Source organism: Archocentrus centrarchus, chromosome 7 (assembly GCF_007364275.1).
Source record: "Archocentrus centrarchus isolate MPI-CPG fArcCen1 chromosome 7, fArcCen1, whole genome shotgun sequence".
In the NCBI taxonomy this organism is placed as follows: domain Eukaryota; kingdom Metazoa; phylum Chordata; class Actinopteri; order Cichliformes; family Cichlidae; genus Archocentrus; species Archocentrus centrarchus.
The window spans coordinates 10,456,663-10,483,061 of record NC_044352.1 but is presented as its reverse complement, the minus strand read 5'-3'; the positions used below and the strand labels follow the sequence as shown (position 1 = coordinate 10,483,061).

Here is a 26,399-nt window from a genome sequence, read left to right as displayed (position 1 = left end):
AGGTATGGCTTGTTTGGAAGGGCTGCCTCTTCTCTCTAAAAAAAATATGGCTGCACAGGTTTAGGTTTGCAAAGTTGCATCTGAACAAACCAGAAAACCTCTGGAACAATCTCCTGTTGACAGACAGGATCAAAGTGGAGACGTCTGGCCATAAAGCACAGCACCACATTTGGTGAAACCCAAACACAGCAAATCAACACAAACACCTCATAACAACTATCAGCACAGTGGTGATGATTTGAGCTTGTTTTGTTGCCACAGGACCTCGCTACCTTACAGCCATTGACTCCTTCATGATCTCCTCTGCATACCAAAGTATTCTCAAAAGCTGAAGCTTGTTCCAAACTGGCTCATGCATCAGGATAATGGTCCCAAACACAGCAGCAAATCTGCAACAGAATGGCTGAAAAAGTAAAGAATCGAGGTGTTGCAGTGGCCCAAAGTAAAGAGCCTCAACCTGATTGAAATGCTTAAGTGAAACCTTAATAGAGCTGCAATTCAATTTGGAATTCAACAGTTACATATTAATATGGGGCGTACTTGGTTTATCACAGGACTGCAGGTGACTGCAGTATACGACAAATATCAGTCACTCATTCAAGACCATGAGCAGTAACAAGTGTTGGCTTGTTTTTATTCTTCATGACAAAAGTGGATCACAGGTCAATGAAAAGTCAACTTTGCATACACAAAAAGTTGAAGACCTCAAATGTGTTATGTGGAGTGTGTGCTTGTCAACAATTTACACAGAATGCAGACCACATAAATACAGTTAAATTATTATACAAGAGTGGCAATTAAATTATACACACATCTGCACAGAGTGATTTAAATCAATTTACAACCTTCAGTGTAATGTGACATTATGTTAAAGCATTTTCACTTTTTAGCACGAGTGTGAATTTCAATAAATAAATCTGACAGTCTTGAAAACCTTGTAGTCAAACTAACCAATCTTTGATATATTATGTTGAAATTTATTCAGAAAATTTAGAAAGAAACTTCAGTCATTGTAACAATTCTGGTTAATTTAATTTCATAATTAATCATATTACTTAATTATTAATGAGGTACCATGAATAATAAATACAAGGCATCTTAGCTAAAAAGTGAAAATATTTTACCAAAATGAGATATCACCTTTTTCAGTGCTAACACTGCTCAGTGAATTTCCTCAAAATGAATTCAAACACAAATAAATTAAAAGAAAATCACAACTACTGTGTTGAATTTCAGCCTCCATTTAGAAAATGTGATGCTTTCTAAAACAACACACAAGACCAAAACCAAGGCACGAAAAAAACAAACAAAAAACTGACCAAAAATAAAAACACATCAGCAGGTTGCAGCTTCTATTAAATTAGTAACAGGACAGTTGGTTTTTAGTCAAGTGTCAACTTTTAGTTGATATTAATTTCTCCATTTTCCAGTGGCTTAAATCCCAAATAGGATTAAAAGGACCGCGATCGATTGTGTTGGGTCTGTTTAATATATTCAGTTAGATAAAAGTGCCAATGTCAACCTGTGCAATGCTGTCCTTAAATCAAAGTCCTTGCATCATGTTGCTTTTTAAGCAGTTCATTTAGAGGTATCAAGTGACACGTGTATATTTACATGCTTTTCCTCTTTGCAGTCCTTTAGCAAAACAATGCCATGTTTAAGTTCCAACTAGATTTATCCTTGAATATAAGCCATAATGTGCAACTAGATGCAAACTAAAATGTAATGCTTTTTAAAAGATGGGTTGTCAGTATTTATTTCAACTTTCTATGAGCAGCAACACCTGCTATTAGCATTTCAAACTGAAAACTATATATGCTGTAGCCACAGGAGAAGCCACTAGCTTGATGTGGGTGATGTTAGGTTATTACTATTTATTTATCTTGGTGGCACAAAAAGCATGATAACATTGAGTTATGAAATACAAAACATGAAGATGCTGCTTAGCTGTTCAAAGGAGCAAAGAGAAAGCTGAAGTTGAATGGGAACTGTTATCACAGTAATGAACATAGAGCATTTTACTAGCAGGTTTAGGGAAAACCAAGCCGCTTGAGTTTTTCTAATGATGTTAAGACAGTGACTTCCAAAATCTTCTTATATTAAGAGATGTCAAATAGCTGTTGTAAAATAGCTGCAGCCAGCCACTGGTAACAGAAAATGAGGCTAGGTTTCAAAACCCAAAGCCTAAAACAGTAGGTTGTATACAGGCACTGTCCTGACTTGGTCTGCATAGTTTGCAAAGTAAGATATACATTACAGGTTTCCCAAATCATGTATCACACCACTCAGTGTCTGAGTGAACTGAGGCGGTGAACGTATGGCTGATCTTTTCCATATGAAATGGCATGCTTACTGACCTCTCCTTAAAGGGCGTAGCTGAAGTCTAAGAACCAGAAATGGCAGACTAGAAAGAGCATGTAACTGCATCACCAGTAAATGGAGAATCTCAAGACAACAGTAAGCTCTACTTTTAAGGTAACACTATTGGTAAGGCTGCAGTGTTCTATAAAAACTACCTGGGAGAGCTACCACAGATCATCTAATGGCTTACCAACACTTAAAGACGCCAGACAGGCCCGACGATAAAGCCGGGCCAAAGGCAAGAATGTAAGACATACAGCCTTCAGAGAACAGATCATAGCCTTGAATCAAAGTCTGAGGACAGTAAATATTGTACACAAATAGTCTCTCATTCTGAAATAAATACTGCCATTGGTTCAGCACAACACATAGCCTTGAACAAGACCAGATGGAAGTTGGAACCACTTTGGACAAGACACAGTTAATGACTTCACAGAGAAATGAGCAGCACATTTGTCTTTTCATCCTTCTTCGGGCTGCATGCAGGTTTCTCCACTCCAAGCAGAGATGACCAAGAGGGTGGGATGAGATTTTTTTTTTTTTTCTAATACTTTTTTCAGTCCATGGTTCTGGTGAGTAGAGTGGGGAATGTAGCATCATATCTGGGATGGACAGGATGTCTCAGGTCAGGAAAGGAGGAGGGAGCCAAGGAGTCAACATGAAGACAGGTCCTTATGGAGAAGAAGGGTTTTGGAGTAATGGAAGGAGTGTTTCAGCGCTACAAAGACAGGGTGAGACAGAGACAAAAGAAAAAAAAATATTTAGTTTGACTTAAGATCTTTAAGAAGTTAAGTGGAAAATGGTAAGGGTAAATTATAAGGATAAACAGATCAATACAACATACAACACAAAATGGTTAGCAATTTAGGGGCGATCAGTTAAAATGAGCTAAACTCTTAAAATAAACATTAACCCTAAACAAAAGCTGTGCAAAAAGCTGAGGCAAGAGCTGAGTTGGAGGTATGTGATCATTGATAATTGTTTGTTTGGTTGGTGTGTCTGTCATATCTTTTTTTTTTGTGTAATTTTTGCAAACAGTGTGCCAATTTAGATGAAACTAACCTCATGGAGACGGAGCATGGGCACAGGAAGAAAGCTTTCAATTCTGGAGGAGACCTCTTTTTTAAAACTGCGCAATGTGACATTGGTTATGCTGAAGTATGTGTTCTTTGAGTGACCTCTAGTTTGAGGATTCTAGTTATAAAGAAACACTATATGGACAAAAGTACTGGGCCCTGTACGCATCACATCTACAGGTGCTGCTCGGCCATGGAAACCCATGCCTTGAAGATCCCGGTGCTGGTGTTAGTGACAGAGGAGGTTTGGAACTCTGCAGTTCCTGAGTCAGCAGAGAGTTGGTGACTTTTACATGCCGTGCACATCAGCACTCAGTGACCCCCCGCTTTGTAACTTTACATGGTCTCCCACTTTGTGGCTAAGTTGCTATGGTTCCTAAAACGAAGAAATTTCATGAACTGACTTGTTGCAACCCTAACAACTTATTACAGTGCCACACTTTCACAAGTGCACGGATGGATGTTTGATTTTATACTCCTGTGGCAATGGGACTGAAAACATAAAAATTCAAAGTGTGGTCCAATGCTTTTGTCAATATAGTCTATAAAGCAGTTAGTTAGCTTATATCTGGTGGGCAGTTTATTTTTTATCGCCTTCTCGATGATTTAGAGTGTGAACTCTGGGCTCTGGATGATGTGGATTTATTGCCAGAGCTCTTACTGGCACTACTGTGCAATTCCTCTGTGTTTCTGCTTGTGGAGGCAAATGATCTTTGTCTAGACTCTCTGCAGACTCCAGTCATCCTGGTTCTACTTGTTGAATTGTTAACAGAGTGTGATGTGGCTGTCTGGGCCCTTGAAGAACTTGAAGTGTACTGTGCAGAGACAGAGTCTGACTGATGCATGTTACGGCACGCTGCTGCTGCTTGTACAGAATTAGACCTGCGGCTTGACTGTTTTCTCCTTACAGAAACATCTGAGTTTGGTTTTAGATCAAGCTTTTCTTGACTTTCACCCCATGCTTCAGACGTGTTAGCATAGACACGCAAAGTTTTAGAAGAGGTTAGATTATCTGAAGATGAAGAAAACAACGAAGATTTCAGTCTGGCAGAAGAGGCAGGTACAACACGAGCTGTGATGAAAGTCTCTTGACGCACAGGGACGGACGCTCTCCGGCCTGATGCTCCCTTTTTTGAATCACTAACATACATTTTGGAGCTTAAATCACTGTTCACAGAACTGGTGGAGCCTTTATAGGTCAGGGAATAACCACGATTGAACTCTGTGTTACAAACATCACTAACACTATGACTTCTAATAAAAGTGGCATCTCTTGGGAGACCCTTGCCTCCGTGTGAGCGGCTGCTGGTCTGGCTGGAGTTGTCAGGATAAAGAGAAAGCGTTCTTACAGGGCTTGTGTGGAGGCTTCTGGTTAGAGCTCGCAGGTGGTGAGTAGCAGGAACGCTGCTGCCGAGAACTGGGCTAGCCCGTGGACTGCTCCTCAGAGGAGGGCGAGCAGGACTGCTTCTGGGGCTCCGAGGGGCACGGCCTGACTTGGTAGCGAGCTCTTTGGCCCGGGAGCGACGCGGGCTGCTGTTTAAGCTGTGCGGAGACATAGGGGCCTCCAGGTCCTCCAAACGTTGAGTAAGCGCCAGCTTCTGCTGGATTGCCATGCGCAGGAGAGAATTCAGTGTCTTCTTCTCATCCTCAGCAGCTGCCAGCTGCCTCTGCATCTCATCCAGCTGGGTCACATACTGATCACACCTGAGAAACGGAACATGCAACAGCAAGCAAGAAAAAAATTAAAGAAAAAAAGCTAGAAACAGAAAACACATGCACTATATTATGTTAGACACCAACTTCAAACACCAGCAGGGATCTCAACTCAAGATTATTCTTATTATTGGTTAATTTTGCAGGTTTTTGATCACTAAAGGAAGAATGATCAAATCATTAAAAACACCATCACAAGTTACAAAAGCACAAGTTTTGCAGTTAAAATTAATGAATTAATATTGATGGCGTTTCCATCTTTATTTCATATTTCATGTGAAAATGTACTTGAGTTCAGTAAGATTAGTTTAAAATTAGCAAGACACACTCATTTTCATATATCTTTGAAATGCAGTCATATTAGCCATCCACATGATGGCTCCACTGAACCTGATTCTAAGCAAAGATCTTTTTATAAACCAGTAATCTTTAGCCTATTGGAACAGATAGTAGTAGGCCTTCATTACTGTCTGTTATTCAATCCTTCTTAGGGATAACAACTGTCTGGAAGGGGCCTAGACAGTCTAATGCATGTCCAAGAACCTTCTCTGGCACTTGAAAATATATACTTGAAAAATAATAATTAGTACACTCACACAAACCCAAAATAAAAACACTGCAAACAACTGATCAAAAGAGGTTAGTGAATAAAGTGCTGTGGTCTTTAGGTTTAACTTTGAGTTTAAGATCTGCTCCTTGATGGCATTTATGCCTAATTTCAAACACATCTACAAACATTAAATGTCTCCTTTTTAAAGGTGTCCTTGCTTGATGAGACAAATCTGTCCTTGCCTCCTCCCCCAATCAGCACACGGCAAAACATGTGGTTTGTAATCTTCACGTGAACCGGTGGATTGTCCACAGGGGTAATAAGCATGGTAAGCTCATTACATGAGTAAAAGCAAAAGCTGTACCTCAACAAGAGCACCATTACTAAGCATTAAACCCACTAGCAGAGCACTGAGTACGATGAGAACAATACAAACATGTTTCAGTTCAAAGACATTTTATTTCTAACACTACTAAACATGTGATTTTGTTTTTTTTTTTTGTTTGTTTTTTGTACACTAAGATAGTACTATATTTAGCTGCAAATTACATGAAATAAAATCTTACCGGCTAGCAAACATGACTCGAAGGGAAGAGAAGGTGGCAGCGTCCTCCTTCAGGGCTTTGAGCTCGTTTCGCAGCTTCATCATGGTCTCTGACACCATACTCTTCTCGGTCTCATACTTGGTTTTCAAATTGGATAAGGCTAACTCTGCAGTCTGCAATGATAAAAATATCATTCACTATCAAAACAGGATTCTAAAAGCATATCATCATTTATTATTGGTAAATAATGCATTTATTTCAAAACTGCTAGAACTATATGGCTATATGGCTGGAGACACACCCACAAGATAATAACATCAGCCAATATTTTTGTACCAAGTGCCTTAGATTCAAGTACACGTTTTAATGACTGCTCAACTGTCCGTGCTCTATGTGATTACAACATGTCCTGTTAAACAGCAATCTGTTTCAGAGCTCCGAAGATCAATAAAAGAAATCAGTGATCTGATAATGAAGATGACACAAAGCTTAAATATGCTGTATCTTAAACAATTGATATCCTAAGTCACGTGTGGCCCACTAAGAGATTGCATTTTACTTATCTTTTATCCAAATACAATTATCAATTCAACAATCTTGCAAATGCTATGATTACATCAGAGGCACCAGTGGACAGCTATTGTCAACAGACTTGAGAAGAAAAACTACTGTTAGTGCGCACTGGCCCGTCAAACAGATTACCTTGAGTGTGCTTGTGTGTGTCTGTGCATGTATACAGGACTGACAGGTCAAGTAATGACAGAAACAGGTTGTGCGGTGCTGAAGGTACAGCAAAGGGAAGTGGGAAGGACAGTTCAACCTCTCTTCTGATGTGCTATGTCACAGTACTCAAGGTACACGATCATGTGGGTCCGGTGGACTGTCTAGACAAGACATTGATGAAACAGGTCACCCATACTGCTTATGTGAGATTATGCTTGGATAATACTCCTGCACAGTGAATTATATAACAAGTAGGTTTGTTGTCTCCAGGTGGAGTGGTCAGTCCTTAGGGCGACATGCTCTCACTTGACCTAATTCTCGATGGGTAGGCTGAGTGACTTTTATATGGAGAAATGCAAAACATCACTATCTTTCCAGGATTATTTTATTACTGTTGGCTGTACGAGGAACAGCCTACCAGTGAATAACAGCTATTTTCACAACTTTGGACTCACCCAACCTGATGGAAAACTGCTGTTAGGTCTAACTTTTTTAATATTATGTTTACTGTAAGTTCCAAAGCTCCAAAGTAACGACAACTGAAAACACGTGTTGTCAGTGTTAACTGCATGTTATAATAAAGCACGATCAAAACACTGAGGGTGGACTTGCAAAGAGCAGTTACACATCAAAGCTCAGCAATCAACATTTCATAAGATGGTATACCAATTTTCTTGTTTAAGAACTGAGACTCTGAATGTCAAGAAAACATAAATGATAAATAATATAAAAAGGTAAAATTAGGAATTGTGGAATTTATTGCTCAGAATGTGGGATCCCTTAGTGTTATTCCTCAATACTTCATTACTCCCATTTTTGGATATCACATGTATAAAGGCACGTACGATATGAAACAACAAGGATTAAATTATGTAATACTTTATGTGTATGTGTAGAAAGAATTTGCTTTGCATAATCAATGATAGCCATTTGTCACTGTTTGTCTGGGAGCTTATCGATACTTAGGTTAAGTTACTGGGATTTAATACCACTCTCCAGTACCAATCCCTGTTTACTATAATATGGATAAGTAGAATGCACTCAGTGGACTGTGGCCAGTTTTAGTTAATCTAAGGATTTGTTAAAAAGCAGATACAATTTCAGCCATTCAAGATTTTATTTGGTTGACTACAGTCCTACTAAAGGCTCCAACTGGGTGGTCCCAGTGCATTCCAGTTGAAGTTGGAAATCAGGATTTCTAAGTTCCCAGTCAGAATTTTCAACCTGAACATCCCCTCAAGCTGGATTTCCAATTTAGAAAGTCAGAGCAGCCTGTGTAAACCAAGGTAGCCGTTTTCAAAATTTTGCACATATAAAGAAAAACATTGACATCGACCTTACTGTGAGTTAAAATGGGAAAGTGCAGGAAATCTTGTTTTTATTGCCAAGCAGCAAGTATACAAACACTAACCTTAGACAGTGAGAGGAATTACAATGACAAGAATTACCATGACAAGTTTGAATGAGCGACATTAACTGGGCTCAATTCTGAATAAGGATACGTGAAAGACTTCTACAGTTATTCTTAAAAGAGACATATATATACTATTACCGTGATTTATGCTCATATTAAAAATGGCCAAACTTTCATATAAGATCAGCTAATACGACTTGTTTCAGCCAGTGCATGAGCTAAGGGGTGCAACAAGGCCCATTATAGGCAAGGTTAGCATATTAAGCCAGTGATGAGGATCCTGCTGAGAGTGTTTCTCCCTGCTAAACAAATACATGATTTTTTTAAACATAAAACAATCTGAAATATACAGGGAGGACTGGATGGTAGAGGGAGCAATCAAAATGCTTAAACAAATGGTATTTGTATAAGCTAGTTTGTCAGAGTAACAGTGGTAAGAGAGTAACAGGCTACATAGCTGTGAATGGATCGGTAATTGTAAAGAATACAGCAAAGGGCTGGCGCAAAACAGCCGATACCCTCACAACTTCAGCTCTGTCTGAACACTATGCTTCACTTCAAAGAAGATCAAAAGGAACATTACAACATAGGTACTTGTGGCCTACCTGTTTGTTAGCCTTGAGGACAGTCCTGAGGGTAGCAATCTGTTCTCTCTTGGTACTGAGAAGAGACTTGAGTTTTAGGACTTCCTCCAAGAGGTTTTCAGTGTCCCGCTCTGCCTCCCCACTGCTGCTCAACCCTGAGTAGGGCACCGCACCCCTCTGACGACAAAGGTCCACTGCCACCTGAGGGAACAGATCGACAGATATTCATAAAGGTTAACTCAGTTTGTCCAGCAAATAAAATTTCTTACAGCAATGTTTTAATAAAAAATGCATCTCTCTATCACAAAATGGTCAAATTTCTTAACACTACTGAGGTGGCTGGAATAAATATTTAAAAACGTAAAAGAGCAACTTCTGTGTTTGACAATATGCAGTTCTCTACTTAAAAACATGTTACTGCCCTGTCGTTTCTTAAAGGATTCGGTGTAGTGGAGGCCACAGTTCCACTTTGACCCCTGATAATCTGATTCATTCAAATCCCGCTCACACACGTGTCGGTGTGGCCCTCACCAGGTGCTGGATTTGTGCAGACACGGGAGCAATCAACTATGTTAACACGCTGAGCAGATTATTAGGTTCAGTGAAACATTTGTGAAGGAATTAAGGCTTTTATCCAGCATAAAAGCCAGGTTTTCAGGATTTGGGTCACAACAAAAATTTTGAGAATTTGCACTGTTTACAACTTGCAGTTCACAAAGAACCTAGTGTCACAGTGACACTGAAAAGAATTACAGTTCTGTCTTACCCGAAGATGTTTTATCTGGCAACGGATGACTGCTACTAAGTTGCGGACATTGGAAGGATCTCTGAAATCCAGGGTCGGGGATCCAGGGCAAGTAGGAGAGTCTCCACTGGTTCCAGCACTGTCTACTTCGCCCATAAACTGCAACGCTGAAGCTTTGGAAATGAACATGTCATTGGCCCGAGCCTTCTTTTGGGTGCTGTGTTGGGAATAAAGGTGTGATCTTCTTGTGCTGCCTCCTGACCTGGCACCATCCCGATAATAGTCCAGGGTGACCCGTTTGGGAGTTAGGTTGTTGCATACGCAGATGTGGTGGTACAGGTTGGACAGCTCCTCAGAAAAGGCCAGCAGCTCTTCCTGGGCAACACTTAAGTGCCCTTCAGAATCACTTGCCACTTTCCGTGTCGCTCCAATTTCCTTCTCCAGCTCACTGATGCGCTCTTGATCTTGCTTGCTGGACTTGATGCACTGACGGATTTTGTCGGCCAGCTCCTGAGCCTCTCCCCTCCAACGCTCCTTCTCCTGCTTGTATCTCTGCTCCAGGGTGTTATAACGAGCTCCTGCCTGAGACAATTCATCTCGCAGCTTCAGAAGCTCTTCACTAGCTGCACGCATACGTGCCTCGAGCACCTCCTTGCTCTTGGTGTCTACCTCATAGTCAAAAACAGCATTGCCACCATCTCCTTTTTCTGTCTCATTATCTCCTTTGTCAACCACCTCTTGGTTGTGCTGCTGACTGCTCTGCACAGCTTCCAGCTGCTGGGTGAGAGAGCCAACCTTGTCCTCTTGTTGACTGAGTGCCTGTCTGGACATTACCAGCTGCATCTGCAGTTCCTCAACCTTGCTAGCCAGGCCGGACTTCTCTCGCTCTGCCTGGATGCACACACAAACATAAAATAAGAAGTCTGTACTCACCTATATCAGTTCTAACTCAAAGAACAAAATTACTACTGAATTTTGATTCATTTCAAAATAAAGTGGCAGCTTGTAACTATAACACAAATTTCTTCCCCACCACCTTTACTCTTTATGAATTTTTTATGCCAAACAGTGGCATCTGTTGGATAGACCTCTTGATTTAAGTGCATCTTGAATAATACATTTATATTAGAAAGAGGAATGACAGCTCAAGACATTCTTAATTTCCAGAAGTACCCTTTTGTTTATGAAATTGTATCAAGTGGGAGCTGAAGAAACTGCTAGGTGAAGTTCACATTATATATTAAAGCCCCCCCAAAAAACACACACAACCACCCACACCCTTTACTATCACAAAAAGGATGTGGTCTAGAGCAGGAAGTGGGAGACAGCCCTGTTAACAGCTTAGCACACAGACTACGGTAAATTGTATAACCTCCATACTTAGCACAACCAAAGGTGGTTGTACTTACAGATAACCTGGGCGAACCAGATTTCAATATATATTACAAATCAACATATAGTAAATTAACTGTCTAAACCTTTTAATGAATTTGTAAATTCATATTTAAAGGTCACATGACAGCAACACGGGGTAAATTATCATACTGTCTGTTATTTTTCTTAATTATGTTAAACTGTTAAAGGGCAGACAATGAATAAATCTGAGAAATAATCATGCCCTAAAACCTATATCTACTTTTATGATGTCTGATGACTGTGGTGGTTATAATATTATTGGACTTAGTTGATCATACTACCAAGAATGCAAATCCTCTTGTTACTTCTACACACAATCCCATAAAACTTGACTTCATTCTCTGAATCATAGAAAGGCATGAGAGTAGTGTTTTTTTTTTTTTTTTTAACCATTTGTCCTTAGTGCAATATCACCAAGCAGCATTTGAAAGAGAGGCAAGTAACTTCCTGTTGCTTACCTGTAGGAGCTGCTGTTTTAGTTTCTGACTGTCTGAAAAGTGCAGCTCACTCAGCAGATCTGCCACCAGTCCAGAAGCAGGAGCACGGAGTACATCGCTGTGGCGTGGAGTGGAGTAGCGATGGATGAGGCCATTACTTTTGGAGCCACCCAAGTGAGGAGGGTTAGCAGAACTGGAAGAAGATCCAGGACCATTATTAAAACCACTGTCCTGGTTCTCTTCCCCATCCTCGCCTTCATCCTCTCCACCCTGGCCCTCTTCCTGGCTGTCATCCAGGTGCTCCAAGTGGAGCTCCAGGTTCCCCACAGAATCAAAGGGGTTAAGGGTCAAGGCAGAGAGCTCTCGCCGCAGACTATTTTTCTGCTCCCTTTCCTCCTTCAGTGCTTCAAGGGCCTCATCCAGCTGCCTCTCAGCAATCTCCCTTAGCCTTGCTGCTTCATCCAGCTGTGCTCGCAGTTCTTCCTGTTCCTCATTCTTCTGGGTCAGCTCCAGCTTTATTGATTCAAACTCAACCTGAAATAAGATTAGAAGAAGAACAGAAAGGCTTTTTAATAGATCCGGTGTTACTTTATGCAGCTTGTTCTGTATGAATGCAAATTCTATCCCTGACATGCAAATATACTTATCACTGCATTTAACATAAAATTACACTCACAACCAAAGAGGTTCAGTAGGCAAATGAAAACTCCACTGTCTGACTTCATGGTCACTAACCAATTTTAATATTTCCACAGTATAAATGAACAGTACAAATAAATGTATAAGAGGTGGATAAAAATGTATCTTTTTAGGAATTCTAATTACAGTGATTGTTGCTCGATACCCAGTGGCCTTTAGTAGCCTAACTTAAGCTTTACACGAAGTATGCATAACATAATACATGCTTCTTATAAATAACATTAAAACTAACCAATATGAATGAGAGGCTAAAGATCAATTAGGATACATGTGCTAAAAATCAAAGGGCCAAATCCAGCTATTCACAAATCTCAGTCTGGCTTGGATATCATTTCAGGTTATGAAGTAATTCTGGTCTGCCAGGTTAGGACCGTGGTCTTCACAACACCTGCAGGCTAAAAGCTTGCTAACACAGAATGCTGAGGCCAGACAGTTTCAGCTGAAGCAGCAGACTGAGCAGCCTACACTTTTAACAAGTTTAAAGAGAGGCCAGTGTATCCATTTGTCAGGAGACAATTTCTGTTTTCAAAAAACATAATTTGTGGCACAATACTGATGTTTGAGTCCACGCACAAGCAGACGTATGGAGCCACGGGCATGGAAACGAGGCTTCAGAAACTCCAGAAACTTCAGAACTGAAAAGAGGCATGGAGCTACAGCACAAAAGGCTGTTTCTCTGAGTCCAAACTTAAAGTGATGACTTTTATTTACAGTTTTCTGAAACAGCCCACGTAAAACTTCACAAATTTGCTGTTACATCTGGATGTATTCGGTTTTATTAAAACCCATACCACCACTACTTCTCAAATTCAGGTTTAAAAAAAAAAAAAAAAAAGGCTATGAGATGGCATACTACAATATTAAGGCTAATAACTGGCTGGCTTTTTGTGGACCAAATTGTATGTGTAAAGGGCAAATAAGACATGCATTTTGGAATTCAATTAAAGCATGTCTATAAACTATGTCTGGCCCTTGGTGGGATTCTCATTTTCCAGAGTGGCCCTTAATGAAAGTGAATGTGACACCCCTGATTTATGGGTTTCATCTATAAATTATATTGAAGACAAAATGTTTTCGGCGAAAGTCAATGAATGTTTTTCCAACATATACTACTGACAGAGGTGTGCATGCACATCAAGCAGAGAATTGCTTAATACAACATGGATACTTCATATGTAAGAAGCAGAATTCCTGTGGAGCATTTTTCAGAAGCTGTGCTTATATTTAGAAAAATGTTCTCACTTAAAATTATTAACACACAAAAAAAATCTGAATTCTCAGAGCACATAATGTCCTCTAGAACACAGAAATAAACAGAAACAAAACATCCCAAAATATCTTGAGGAAAATAGTTACACTGAAGCCTGGTTGCCATGGTTCTACTTGCAACTATAATTATATATTTTCAACCTCACTGCATTACAAAATGTTTAACTGGCTTTGGTATTTGGCTATCAGACGAAGCAGGAATACTGGGAATTCACTGACTAATGGAAAACACAGGTAGTCATGAGATGAACTGCATGTCCTCTGCTGTGGGAGCTATTTCATTGGCTGGAAAGAACAGCATTGTTCGCCCAGCAACCAGCCTGTCCAGTCTGTTCACCAGCAGCTTTTTTGTAACTGCCTTGTGAGGTCTGGACAACAAACATGTTCGGAGATAGTATTTTTTTCACCTGCTTCCATGTATGCAGGAAACATACATGGGAAAAAGCAGAACATAACAATAACCTTTCAAGAGTTTTAACAGGTGGTTGACCAACAACCAAACAGTAAATTAAAAAAAAAAACATTACAAACACCTCTAGGAACAGAAACAGGAAAACATCAGTATTGGGACTATTCCACATCATGAAATTTATATATAAAGGTTGTCAACAACACCTAATTAGAGTTAATCTGCATACGTACTCCAGCCCTTATCCTTAAGTGGAAGAGAGGAGTTTGTGTTATTGTGACTAATCCCCTATTTACCACCATACTTCTTGTATGACAGTAAAACAGTAAAAAAAGATGAAGAAAGACAGCCAGAGCAAATAAGCTCTGGCTTTGGGCCGTAGTTAAAAGCCTCGCCTTTACACGGCTCGTGACCACTATGGTGCTCCATCACCCTAGTCTGCATCAGGTCTTACAGAAACTCTATAGAGAAATCTGAATATCTTTTTTTTTTTTTTAAAGAAATGTTTCAAAATTATGCAGCAGATGGAGCTGCAGGTGAAATTACACATTTTTTTTCTCCCTGAATTTTGAATACAGAGTGGAGATGGGGTTGTTTGTTGATTTATTTCATATGTGACAGCATGCTCAAAACCTGTAAATAAATAAATAAATAAAAATAACATGGGGAAAAAAGATTTTCTGAAGGTGGGTGATAACTGACCTGGTTCTCCTTGAGCACAGACACCTGCTTTTGCAGAGATATGTTCTCTTCTTCTAGCTCACCATTGTCTTGCAACTGGCGCAGCTCACGTACTTTATATTCTTTTATTTCATCCCTCAGATGGCCCTTCTCTGCCTCCAGACACTCACACTCCTGTGGAACACATTCCACTGTAAAAAGCGTAGTGTACATACTGTGTATATACATTTGTCATGAAAAGAGGGAACCTGATTATATACAGAGTAATGTCAGTGTACAGATGTTCTGAATGAGTACACCATACCTTCTTTAGCTGGGTGGAGAGCACCCCGAGTCTATCGATCTCTGCGTGGGCATTGCTCAGAGCAAGGCGCGCTTGCTTGAGCTCTGCCTGAACTTCCTCTATGCGGGTTGCCATGGCAGCCTCTTTACTGGCAGTCTCCTGCAGCAGGCTCTCCTCCCGGCACTCTCCATCTGCAGCTGCACGTTTCTGGCTGCTCACAGAATCTGCAAATGCCTTTACACAAACAAAAACTGATAAGGAAAGATACAGCAAACAGTATCTATTGTGTGTTAGACAGTTGGGAGGGGGGACAGCATATCATATAAAGATAAGAAACGTAAACATTTTAAACAAAGGAAAGGAAATTGCACTTCCTTGTCAGTTTTCAGCTGAGATTAATCACCTGAAAACTGACTGCAGTGAGGAAATAGCTGATATGGTTCAGTAACCTTAGACCTTAACAGCGACTTCCACATCATTTCACAGTTCTATTTGTCTTGGCAATACTACACTATGACCCTAATATGTTACAAGTATTCACAGTTTGCAATAATAACACATTATGCACTAATAAGTGCTGATAAAAGAATGATCACATAAGGTGTTAAATGACACGAACAAGCTACTAAACATGCTCAAATGAACACTAACTCTGCGGTTACATAATGAGCAGTACAAGAGTTCAATCTGCTTTGTTAAACCCTGCCAAAATCTAGGTGGGTAAATAGCCAAGAAATTAGGCTTATGCAGAATTTAAAGATAGCTTTATATGTGGTTATGAAGCATCCCAATTGACCACTTTTACTGTTATTCTTGCACATGTATTGATTAATGTCAATAACTGCCTGTAAGGAGGATTTGATCTTATTCCCCCCCCACTCAATTCAAACAGGTAGATGGAAAAACTGCAAAACCAGAAATATGCCCACATGATGGAACTTAATTTTATAGGATTAGTTTCTTACATAAATCAGTTTTTAAAAGCCTGTTCTAACAATCCTAAATACCTTTAAAGCCTTGAAGCATTTGTGACAAAGTTTACATCAGAAAACAATATTAACCCCTTATAACCCCTTATATATATTTCCTGAGCTCAGAATGCACCTTTGCTGGATGACTATACAAGTGCATGTGATCTGTCTGAATTTATGCATTTTCATGTTATTTCTACCTAGTTGATGAACACAAATATCGGTGTTGTGCTTAAGTAAATGAAAGCCTAACAATAAATTGGTAAAAAAAATTCTTAAAATGCTAATTTTCCTTCACTTCTTAGCAGCAACAACCCTGCATTAATCAATCATTTTGCAGAAATTCATAAACATAAGGGTCTAATATATTTTTATACCTTTGAAAGTGAAATTCTCACTCTCCAGTTAAGATGGTTAATGGGGCTGTTTGACAGTATTACTGCAAAATGGTCAATTATTTAAAAAGATGAGGTGAAAAGTACACAGTTTATAATATGAAAAGCATATGCAATATTTCAGTGCATTTGTACTGTAATAGGTGATTACATAATAATCTGGGTTTTACCATATTAGTATGATCTTTTTAATCTCAAATATCCTGCTCTGACCTTGTTAAATCCTTAATGATTTAAAATAATGTTAATATAGACAGTTTAATAGAGACATGTAAACTACTGCATGTTAACTGTCTGTAAGCACATCATAATCAGTCAACACTCCTCGCCCTCCAACGTCAAATGACATGTGAGGCAAACCTGACTCAGCATGTGATCACAAGCCTCTTCACTGACAGTATAATATTAGGTCACAACTGCAACAGAGCTGTTATTGTAAAGTCAGAGATACAAAAAGACAATGAAAGGACGAGCAGTCAAATTCATGACATAGTCCACTGGCACATGTAAAAACTCAACAATGGTATCTTTATAAGACTGCTAGACTGCAAGGCAGCGCCTCAGCTATGAAAAATGAAATGAAAAAATGAGCAGAGAGATTGTTGATAGCATTGTTGATAGCATTTAAATGCCAATAATGTAAACACGTTAAACCAGATAATTATAAAATTCCAGTTTTGTACAGTGAAATGAAAAAGCATGTTATTAATGTCTATTGTGTCATAATTACAATATCCTGCAAAAGAAAATGCAAGAGTACTCTTTATTAGACTGTTATTGTTAAACCTGACTACAGGAAGTGCAGTTCATTGCAAATGTGTTATTATATAAACAAAGATCACAAAGCAAGTGTGTGATATAGGGAAATTATACCTGGAAGCTGGGGGAATGATAACCTCACAAGCCTACAAGGCAAATCAATATAACATAAACAGTCTAAAAATAACAGATGCTTTAGGTATTCCTACCTCTCTGAGCTGCTGTAGCTCCAATTTGAGGGATTCATGCTCCTCTTCCAGCTGCCTGTGTTTCATCTTGAGGGCAGCGCTTTCCTCCAGCACCACCAGACCGTAGCGGGCTGCCTGTAGCTTTTCCTCAGTGGCTTCTTGAAGCTCAAGAGTCAGCCGCATCACCTCAGCCTTCAAATCCCTGCTCCCCATCTCTGCTTCCTCTTCCCCCTCGGCCGCTGCACCTGCTGGGTCTGCACCAGCCTCCAGCATTCTTGCCTGGTCTCCTGCTTGTCTGCCAATGTTTAACTGAGACAACTGCCTCCTTCACTCCTCTGCTCTCATTACGCCACACCACTAAGACGAAACACAAAGGAAGTGGTTACATAAACTATTATAACTATTGCCAGGATGGAGATTTTGCATAAATCGTATTGTAATGCTAATGGAGCAAACTGTATGGTTATAATTAACTTTGGGATTGGTTTAATAGGATAAAAGTTTTACTAAACCTTACTAAAACCCCTGCTAGCAAGGGCTGTATTATCAGGTATAGTGCTTTGAATAAAGTATTTGTCCCCTACCTGATTTCTTATTTTTTGAATATTTGTCACATTTACATGTTTCAGATCATCAGACAAATTTTAATATTAGACAAAGATAACCCAAGTCAATACAAAATGCAGTTTTTAAATGATGATTTCATTTATTAAGGAGAAAAGGCTACCCAAACGTACCTGGCCTATGTGAAATAGTAATTGTCCCCCTTGTTACATCATGAATAGAATTTAATAGAACCTGTCTACCTACAGAAGTAGGTAAAAAGAGCTCAAAAAGAAACCCATCATGGCACGATCTAAAGACACTCAAGAACATATTAGAAACAAAGTCATTGGCATCTATCAGTCTAGAAAGGGTAACAAAGCCATTTCTAAGGCTTTGGGACTCCAGCGAACCACTCTAAGCGCCATTATACACAAATGGAGTAACCTTGGAACAGTGAGGAACCTTCCTAAGAGAGGCTGGCCCACCAAAATGACTCCAAGAGCGCATCAACAACTCATCCAGAAGGTCATAAAGAACCCAGAACATCTATAGAACTGCAGGTCTCACTTGCCTCAGTTAAAGTCAGTGTTCATGAATCAATAATAAGAAAGAGATTGGGCAAAAACAACATCCATGAGAGAGTTCCAAGGAGAAAACCACTGCTGATCAAAAAGAACACAAAGGCTCGTCTCACATTTGGCAAAGAACATCTTGATGACCCCCAAGTCTTAAAATATTCTGTGGACTGACGATCAAAAGTTGAACTTTTTGGAAGGTTTGTGAACCGTTATGTCTGGTAGAAAACTAACACAGCATTTCATAAAAACACTGGTGGGCACCAGTGCTACCCCTCAGCCTCCTCGTAGTAGAATCTTTAGGTGGCACAAATCCACTGGAAGTATAACGCCTGGTTGTTTGTAAGTGAAACACCTTTTCGATACCATTTTTGCTGGGAGGTCATAAAATGAAAAGCCAAATTACTAGCTATATTAGCTATGTGATATTTTACACGCAGCATGTTCCTCTTAATCACAAAATAATACTGAAGAAATGTTTTTAGTTTAAAAACGATGAAGGTTCTTGGCATATGGGAGGTGATGTATAATATACATCAGCTTCCATATACACTGTATATGATGAGTCTATGTGCAATAACTGCTAACAACACAGTGCTTTGTGGACTTTAAATGACTAAGCAGTGAATTTGTGCTACTGTTTCTACCGTATCTTTCGCCTAATGTTCAAGATTTTAACTATACTGTTGATTGTAACTGACATGTTTATTAGTGCATGCAGGAACATAAAAACATGTCCTTCCAACCTTGTAAAGAAATGAGTACTATATTTTACAAAGCCCAACAAAAGCTTTGCTTCTGGTGATCCTGCTGGGTGAGTCATTTTTAACTGGCAAAACTAAGTAACCTTAACAGTCACTTAAAAACCCAGATTTTACAGCAGCCACAAACTCTTATAAATGTAAAAAAAAAAATGTCACCATGACGGTATACATAACCAAACAGTGATTATACTTCATTGCCTGTTATTTGTCAAAGGTCTATTTAAACACGTCAAATCTCCTTATTTGTAATTGGTAACAAATAAAAAAACCCAAAAAGAATTAAATGATTAAATACATGCACCATCTGAGTCAGTCTTTCGAAACTCATCATCATTTTGACCACAAACTGCAGCAATATTGACAGAACATTCCGGGCCATGTTTATATAAAAGCCAATAAATGAATGAATGAACGAATGAAACAATCATGGAACATCTTTAAACACTTCTGATATCTACTATTTCTGGTATAGCTACACATTATACTGTGACATTGAGAAACCTGCAAAAAAATAAAAAATAAAAAAAATGCATGAATAAAAAATACATAGGGCATGGACAGCTTGCCATAATTGAACCATGAATTCTGCTCTCTACCACAAAATCCTGAAGAATGTCAGGCCATCAGTTCATGCCCTGAAACTCAAGCACACTCAGGTTATATAACAGGACCATGATCCAAAACACACCAGCAAGACCACCTCTGAATGGCTTGGAAAAAAAGAAGATGAAGAAGAAGAAAGTTTTGGCACAGCCTAGTCCAAAGTCCAGACTTAAATCTGATTGAGATACTTTGGCATGACCTTAAACAGGACACACATGCTTGAAAACCCTCCAGTGTGGCTGAATTAAAACAATTCTACAAAGAAGAGTGGGCCAAAATTCCTCCACAGCAATGTGAAAGCCTCATTGCCAGTTATTGCAAATGCTTGTTTGCAGTCCTTGCTGCCAAGGGTGGCACAACCAGTTATTAGGTTTAGGGGGCAATTGTTTTTTCAAACTGGGCCAGATAGGTTTGGATAGCTTTTTTCCCCTTTAATAAATGAAATCATAATTTAAAAACTGCATTTTATATTTACTCAGGTTATCTTTTGTGGGTGGCTATTGCTCAGGAGGTAGAGCAGGTCATCTACTAATCGGAAGGTTGAAGGTCTGCATGCCAAAGTATCCTTGGGCAAGATACTGAACAAAGAGTTGCTCCCAATGTGATTGTGTTTGTGAATGTCAGATAGAAAGCAGATTAACACAGAACGTGTGTGTGTGAATGGGTGAATGAGACATGCTGCATAAAGCACTTTGAGTGTTCATGTAGAGTAGAAAAGCACTATATAAGAGCCAGTCCATTTACCATTTTCTAATACTAAAATTTGTTCTGTTATTTCTGAAACAGTTTGATCTGAAACATGTGTCACAAATATGCAAAAACATAAGGAATCAAGAAGGGAACAAATACTTTTTTCAGAGCACTGTATAAGAACTATTTAGGCCAACAACTAACAAATGAACTACTGATGTTTCCTCACATCCCCTCAATTAACAGGCTGGCAGTTATTAAACTTAAATGCAAGCGGATGATGTATCCATCTGAGTCGTATCAGCCTCTCTTCATCTTTCACACTATGCAAATAACTGAAAATAACACTTGAGACAGCTGCTACACGAACAAGTGGGGGAAACAACACGTGTTTACTTCGACTAGCCTGGGTGGGGCAGAATCCCCCCCATTTCCTCGCGTTCTCTTGTCTGACCGAAGATGGAAACACCGGCCGCTGGTTGTCCCGTGCCAAAAGGATGTAGCTATGAGTTAGTCATGAAACAGGCATCTGCTTCCTCTAACCCCACTAACCAGTTCTTCATAAACATTCACTAACAGTTTGCCATTGATAATATTTCCCATGTTTTAAAGTAACATGGTACTCAGAAAACACATATATTGAAAGCAATCGCAGACCACGGTGGAGTGGAGTGGAGTGGAAACATGACACGACCGGAGAATTAGCACCACCAGCTATAATCTAATCCTGATAAAGATAGTAAAACAGACTTTAGCTAGCTAGCTTCTTAGCTTTGCAATTTCGCCTACCTACATAGCCTTAGCCGAACTGACGCCATCAGTCTACCCGACTAACGGGGTTGTAATACTGTCGTAACAAGAGCCGGATCCGGTAACACAAGCTAATTAGCCGGACAGCCATCATCAGGCTACCTACATACTCACCCTGCGGTTTTATCCCAAAGATGGCACTCGGTGGTTGCTCGAAAACGTTAGCTTCGCGCCTCCTTCAGGAGCAGTCTCTCTTAAAAGCAACGGTTGCTTATCAAGAAACAACAGCCAGGGGTACCAAAGAAGCAGCAACAGCAGCAGGTTCCTTTCCTCCCACCCGCTTCTCCTCCCGTTTCGCGGCGAGGTCGAGTGTCAAACGCGCGCCGAAAAGGCGAAGGCACGAGCACCCCCTCTAGCTTAGCAACGAGGCAATGCAACCATACTAGGAAATGCCCTTTTTTTCACTATATGGCTAGTTCTGGCCAATGTTTTCTACCGAGGCGTAAGGATTAAAAATTAAAGCCTCGAATAAAATAACTGTAAAGAAATAAAGAAAGATTAGTGAGGGAATACACTTCCGCTTGTACCGTTCGCGCCTTCCGCTTTTCTTCCGGATGTGCACATTTCGGCTGGTAGGAGCAGTGTTTCTGCTCCAGTCAGGTGCAGTTTTACACAATGAAGGTCGTTACTTGGAACATAAACGGCATCAGGGCTTTCAGAGGCGGCATAAAAAAGGCGCTTGACTCCCTGGACGCAGATGTTATCTGTATTCAGGAGACAAAAGTGACGCGTAAGTGATTAGCAATAGCTGTTTTGAAAACGCGGGAGCTGTCATTATGTACAGCGCCACAGTGGGAATGAAACTATATGAGAATAAAAAGTTAACCCCTAATTTCTCTTCCACAGGAGACTTGCTAGATGAAAGGATTGCTATTGTTGACGGCTACAACTCCTATTTCAGCTACAGCCGCGGACGCAGCGGCTACTCAGGTTCATTACAATGTTATAAGAATTAATTTTGCGTCAATGAGCCATTAAAGTATTGGGTTTTTTCCTTGCATTATCCTCTTCCAGTTATGTTAAGTGTCTCCAGTCAACAATGCGCAAACTTCTAAAATAAAATGCAACCTTTATATTTTACCGAAAAGATAAAAGTCTACATTACACCCAATTCACGTCACATTCCTCGCATTCCTGATGTACACAGGGGTTGCTACTTACTGTAAGGACAGTGCCACTCCATTTGCTGCTGAGGAGGGTCTCACTGGTCTGCTGACCAACCACAAAAGTGCTGTTGGATGCTACGGTGATCACAGCGAGTTTTCAAGTGAGGATCTGCAGCTGCTGGACAATGAAGGACGTGCTGTAATCACACAACACAGAGTAAAGTGAGAGAAAATATTGTATGTTAAGGCTCTGTTGTTAAATGTGCTGTATTGCATATTTATCAGTTTACTTGTGTCAATTTAGAAACAAATAATCAGCAGTTTCTTATGTTTTTCTCCCCTCAAAAATCCTTAAGGGAGATCCGAGTGTGTGTGTGTGTGTGTGTGTGTGTGTGTGTGTGTGCATCTGTTTTTGATTCTGTTTTGTTTTCTCCCAACAGTTGTCAGGATAAAGAGAAAACCCTTACTGTTATTAATGTATACTGTCCGAGGGCTGACCCTGAAAAGCCTGAGAGAAAACAGTTCAAACTACAGTTCTACAATTTGCTTCAGAGTCGAGCTGAAGCTGTACTCAAAAATGGAAGGTAAGCATTTCAAAGCATCATCCACAGGCTGAATCAAACATTGCTGTTACAAAGAGGTGCAGGAGTGTCCTGGTTTTACCACAGATGTTTTCCTGAGGCACTATTCTAATTTTCAACAATGCAACCCTTCCAGTATATCATTATTATGGCTTTGAGTTTTGACAGCGGCATCCATCTTTTGCGGTTTGTAAAATAAGCACAAACCATGAGAACTTTATTTGTTGTTTATAATTTTATTAAATCTTAAATTAGTGCAGACAAAACAGTATATTAGAAAACACACAGTTACACAGGTTTAATTTACTGACATTTGTATATATTCTGATAAAATCCTAATTGTTGGACAGTGACAATAGTGATGATGAGAAATACTTTATTTATCCCATATTTGGAAAAATTCTTTCAATTTGTTATTTAAATGAATCTATATAATGAAATATTCATTTTGAGTTTGGAAAATTGCGCAGTCCGAGTTAATCTTTTTTTTCTTTTGTTTTCCAGCCATGTGATTGTTTTAGGAGACATAAACACATCTCACAGACAAATAGACCACTGTGACCCCAGTGAAATTGTAAGTGAAATACTAATATATCTTAATATATTTTTTTTTATTGACATTGATCAACATTTTGAGAAGTAAGCTTTTTAAATATCTAGAATATAGTCCTTTGAAAAACTATGTACACCCTTACTGCTTCCATAGGATTTAAGAGGGTAAGTAGCATCCAGTTGCTGCTAATCAAATGCACAATCTTCCCAGATTGTGGCTAAGGTCAGACCTAGCAATGCTCAGAGAATTTGCAAAAAAAAAAAAAAAAAAAAAAAGCAAAAAAGCCTAAGAGCACAAGCCTCGGTTAGCATTTTAAATCTTAAAGTTCATGAAAGTAGAATTAGAAAAATACTGAATAAGAGTGGTGTTCTTGGAAGGGTTGCCAGGAAAAAGCTTCTCTTCTCTCTAAAAAGAACATGGCAGCACAGCTTAGGTTTGTGCTGCCAAACTAAAAGACTTATGGAACAATGCCTTTTGAAGAGACAAGACCACAGTGGCAATGTGTGGCCATAATGCACGGCACCACATTCGGAGAAAACCAAACAGCATATCATCAGCACAAATGCTTCATACCATCTACCAAGCAAGGCAGTGGAGGGGTGACGATTTGGGCTTGTTTTGCAGCCACAGGACCTGGGCACCTTGCAGTCATTGAGACAACCATGAACTCCTCTGTATCCCAAAGTATTCTAGAAACAAATATGAGGCCATCTTTCTGACATCTAAAGCTTGGCTGAAATTGGGTCATGCAACAGGACAGTGATACCAAGCACAGCAGCAAATCTACAACAGAATGGCTGAAAAAGCAAAAAAAAATTGAGGTGTTTCGGTTGGCCGAAATTATGATTTCAACCTGATTGAAATGCTGTGGCAAGACCTTAACACATCTGTGCATGAATAAATGCCTACAAACCTCAATGAACTGAAGCAGCAGGTAAAGAGTGGGCCAAAATTCCTCCACAATGTGATAAAGTCACACAGAAAATGATTAGTTGAAGTTAACGCTGCTAAAGGCGGTGGCTTCTTAGTTTTTCACAGGACTGCACAGAAATGTGTGAAAATTTCTTTTTCATGACTATCGAAGGACATTTGTTGTCTGGTTTGCTCAGCTTAGCACAAAAATAGAGTTAATAAAATGTTGTGCTAATTATTGAGACAAGAAAAATGACTAGCTTCCCATTTAATGAACAGACACGAGGATAATTGCTTTCTTGTCTTTCTCCGCAAGAAAGCAGTTATCAACAACTGAATTTAATGTAGAGGATTAAAATATTATTACATAAAATGACAGATGTGTTCCTGCATTCTTATCCCTAATAGTGAAACTTTCTTTATTTAGGATGATTTTGATGAAAACCCTGGGAGGAAATGGCTGAATGGCTTTTTGCACAGTGACGAAAAAGAAGAGGGTAGCGATGAGGAGGAACATGATGAAGAATGCGAGGTAACAGATCCGCTCCACAGTGGAAAATTTGTGGATACGTTTCGCTTTTTCCACCCAACTCGCATCAGCGCCTTCACGTGTTGGTCCACTCTCACTGGAGCCCGGCAGACCAACTATGGCACACGCATCGATTACATATTTGCTGACTGCCAGCTGGCCAAGGAACAGTTTGTAGCAGCAGATATCATGCCAGAGGTGGAGGGTTCAGATCACTGCCCTGTGTGGGGGCAACTGAGCTGCTCTCTCATTCCCAGTCCCAAGCCTCCTCCCCTCTGTACTCGCTACCTGCCAGAGTTTGCAGGTAAACAGCAGAAACTCTCACGCTTCCTCGTTAAGGTGGACCAAAGATCAGCTCAGTCTGAGCAGAAGAGTGATTTACCTGGCTCTCAAGAAGAGGGGGAAAGGAGAGAGAATTTAAACCCATCTGGAGCTGCAAACTTCTCTGGGAAAAAACGGTTATTGGCATCAGACTCTGTTGCCCCGAAGGGAAAAAAGACTAAGACAGTAAATGCTTCTTCAAAGCCTCAGGGCAACCTCCTTTCCTTTTTCAAACCCAAACTCACAAACGTCAACCAATGTGAAGAAACACTAAAGCTGGATGAAGGTGGCAAACCATCTATAACTGGAGATGTGGTCTCAGTCACAGACACCAAATCTGAAGATTCTGAGCTCACCTCTAATGGTTCATCACAGCGGTGCTCCACAGCTGAAACTGATCAACAGATGAAGACAATACATTCGACCCCTCAGCCCACTGTGAGGCAGTCAGATGCAAAGAAAGGGACATCGTCAGTGTTTTGGAAGTCAGTGCTTCATGGACCACCTGCACCACCATGCTGTAAAGTCCATGGGGAACCTTGTGTTCTTCGTACTGTAAAAAAGGAGGGGCCAAACATGGGCAAACAGTTTTTTGTGTGTGCACGTCCTCAGGGACATGCTTCCAATCCTGAGGCTCGATGCAATTTTTTCGCATGGGTTGACAGAGCAAAGTGACATGTTTACGTTGAGGACCATGACCATTTATAGGATTACTACACAGTTGTCTTGTCATTTCACATATTTTAAATGTTGACTACCGGTATTTGTATTTTTCTTAGCTAAATAATAAAACAGTAGTTTGATATTACTTTGAATTTGATTTTATTTGTTCTCAATGCTGAAATAAATTAGCAGATTAGATTTGTTGAACAAAAGTTCTGCTCATCTATATTCAGTCACTTTATCAGTGAAAAATCTGTGGTAAACCGGCGCTTCCCGGTCATTTTTCAGACTTCTTTCAGCTGGTCCCTTTAGGAGTTGCCACAGTGGATCATCTACCTCCATCTCACCCTGTCCCTAACATTCTCCTCTGTCACACCAGTCCTTCTGTCTTACCGTTACTGAACACTCCTTCCCCCTCTCCTCCACTGTCTTTGGTCAAGAGTAGCATTTTTTTTTCCATTGCTACCCAGCTGGTCAACTGCACTGGTGTGGTATGGAAATCTTATTGATGATCCATATGTTAGATCA

At 39.9% G+C, this 26,399-nt stretch overlaps 2 protein-coding genes across 2 annotated transcripts; one reads left to right on the top strand and one right to left on the bottom strand.

Moving 5' to 3' along the window:
- Nucleotides 1-627: 627 nt before the first annotated feature.
- On the bottom strand, nt 628-21,518 carry LOC115782609 (protein bicaudal D homolog 2). Its single transcript, XM_030732884.1, has 10 exons — nt 21,321-21,518; nt 17,240-17,575; nt 14,927-15,139; nt 14,644-14,796; nt 11,586-12,098; nt 9,733-10,602; nt 8,988-9,167; nt 6,267-6,418; nt 4,787-5,141; nt 628-3,079 (listed from the first exon to the last, which is right to left on the bottom strand). The coding sequence occupies exons 2-10, from the start codon at nt 17,489-17,491 to the stop codon at nt 3,074-3,076; spliced, it is 2,694 nt and encodes an 897-aa protein (XP_030588744.1). The 5' UTR covers nt 17,492-17,575; nt 21,321-21,518; the 3' UTR covers nt 628-3,073.
- A 116-nt stretch (nt 21,519-21,634) lies between these two features.
- On the top strand, nt 21,635-25,975 carry apex2 (APEX nuclease (apurinic/apyrimidinic endonuclease) 2). Its single transcript, XM_030732886.1, has 6 exons — nt 21,635-21,936; nt 22,053-22,136; nt 22,354-22,534; nt 22,753-22,896; nt 23,398-23,467; nt 24,786-25,975. The coding sequence occupies exons 1-6, from the start codon at nt 21,822-21,824 to the stop codon at nt 25,881-25,883; spliced, it is 1,692 nt and encodes a 563-aa protein (XP_030588746.1). The 5' UTR covers nt 21,635-21,821; the 3' UTR covers nt 25,884-25,975.
- The last annotated feature ends 424 nt before the right edge of the window (nt 25,976-26,399 follow it).

Bases quoted from the DNA above. Each gene is read 5' to 3' on its own strand.
- apex2 (XM_030732886.1), top strand. From the start codon at position 21,822: ATGAAGGTCGTTACTTGGAACATAAACGGCATCAGGGCTTTCAGAGGC. The intron at 22,535-22,752 runs GTGAGAGAAAAT...TTCTCCCAACAG, and splicing joins ATCACACAACACAGAGTAAA to TTGTCAGGATAAAGAGAAAA. The intron at 23,468-24,785 runs GTAAGTGAAATA...TTCTTTATTTAG, and splicing joins ACTGTGACCCCAGTGAAATT to GATGATTTTGATGAAAACCC.
- LOC115782609 (XM_030732884.1), bottom strand. From the start codon at position 17,491: ATGCTGGAGGCTGGTGCAGACCCAGCAGGTGCAGCGGCCGAGGGGGAA. The intron at 14,797-14,926 runs GTATGGTGTACT...TGTGTTCCACAG, and splicing joins TCTCCACCCAGCTAAAGAAG to GAGTGTGAGTGTCTGGAGGC. The intron at 5,142-6,266 runs GTAAGATTTTAT...TCCGTTTCTCAG, and splicing joins CGAGTCATGTTTGCTAGCCG to GTGTGATCAGTATGTGACCC.